At 30.0% G+C, this 1,685-nt stretch overlaps 1 protein-coding gene and 1 long non-coding RNA gene across 2 annotated transcripts in view; both read left to right on the forward strand.

Moving 5' to 3' along the window:
• LOC119591972 (centrosomal protein of 76 kDa-like) overlaps positions 1-1,580 on the forward strand; it is a 22,199-nt gene extending 20,619 nt beyond the window's left edge. Inside the window, exons 8-9 of the mRNA XM_037940726.1 lie at positions 238-383; positions 779-1,580. Of these exons, the coding sequence (XP_037796654.1) occupies positions 238-376 (139 nt within the window). The 3' untranslated portion in view covers positions 377-383; positions 779-1,580. The remainder of the gene's footprint in view (positions 1-237; positions 384-778) is intronic.
• Positions 1-1,685, forward strand: part of LOC119591975 — a 47,801-nt gene that overhangs the window by 25,484 nt on the left and 20,632 nt on the right. The window lies entirely within an intron of this gene.

Raw genomic sequence — 1,685 nt, forward strand, 5'->3', positions numbered from 1 at the left:
TTAAAAGTTTACTTCTTCATATCATGTGCAATGTATCAGTGTCCTTCTTAAAGTCTTTTGTAGGAATCATAAGAAAAAATATTGAGTCTGCTCAAAAGAGACTTGAATGATGTCATACAGATAAAAACAAAATTATTTAGTGTAAAAGTATGATTGAATAAACATTCTTTAAAACTTTGTTTTGGAACTTTAAGATTCCAGTACAACCTGTAATGGGTAAACAATTTTATTTTTCAGCTCCAGCATTGGCCGCGAGATAGTTGGGTGTCGTGGTGATAAAGTCTGTTATGCTGTGCGTGCTATAACAGTTAACTATCCTGAAAATATGTTCCTGACTTGGCTTATGGTTGCTTGTTCTTACAGACCTCTTGGATGAAAAGTTAGTAAGATATATAGATTTTATTTGAAAATTGTATAACATTGCTCATAATACATACCAACTAATTATGTACTAATAAAATAAACCCTTAAAATTTACTTATCATTCTTTTCAGCCTATAATTAATATTTGTATATAGAGCCAAAAAATGATCTGTGGGTAGAGGGATGGGGGGACACATGTGCACAAATGTATATACAAATCTATTTGCGTGAGTTCACATAAACCTGAACAAGTATATTCTGACATAAATAATCTTAAACTTTTCTCTCTTGTTTTTCATACTCTGTAAAAATATAACATTTAAAGGCACTGAAGTAGAACTCAACAAAAATAAGGAATTTATAAAGGTGTTGATAAATAAAATGGAACCTGTAGAACATTTTCTTTATTTGACAGAAGGACAGGCTGAAATGGTGCACAAAAGAACTTGCCATCAAAGGACACAAATGACAAGATTTTAGATACCTCAAAAGAAAAAGAAAAAAATAGCAAAAGTACTATTATGCATTCTTGATTCTGTAATGGTAACAAATACATTATACACCTAATTAACTGAATAGCCATACCAATATGACAGGGTTTATAAATAAGTGTAATTCAACTAGTAAAAAATTATTTTGGTTACAATATTTTAACAGGATTAATTACTGTAAGTCTCATATTGATTGTAAAGCCGGTAACCTTGGTATACATCTTACTTCTTAATATCTTGCCTCACTATGCATTCACACAAAAAAGAAGCTTCTTAATGTAAAATAATGTACATATTATAACTAGCTAAAAGCACCTCCTTCTGCTAACAACCTGATCAAGCATACAAAAATTAAGTTCATATCAGTATCATATGATTCCTCAAGGATATCATACTATCAGTTGTTAACTATTGAAATGTATATCAAACAAACAGATGATTTTTAAAAAATGGGTGACAGAATGATTTTCAAAAATATTTGTTAACTGAGTTTCATAACCAAAACCTTAACCTATGAGTACTTCTCAGAAGTGTAAGAAATAGCCAAATTTGTATTTATTACAATGAAAGGGTAATACAGTACACTTGCTAACTTTGCAACATTTGTAGTTTAAGCTCCATATATAAAAAAAATATTTTTTAAAACTGCTTCATGTTTGCAAATTAGACTGCCTGTATATGAATTTGTTGTGGAAGGGGCCACAAATGTACATTCTTTGCCATCCATGCAGTATCTCTTAATTTCATTACAAACCTGGTAGAGCTCTGCCTTGTATTAGTAACTCTCATCAATAAGGTTATATGACAGTCTTGCATAATTTATTTTTATTT

The sequence above is a fragment of the Penaeus monodon genome, chromosome 29, assembly GCF_015228065.2.
Source record: "Penaeus monodon isolate SGIC_2016 chromosome 29, NSTDA_Pmon_1, whole genome shotgun sequence".
Taxonomy (NCBI): Eukaryota; Metazoa; Arthropoda; class Malacostraca; order Decapoda; family Penaeidae; genus Penaeus; species Penaeus monodon.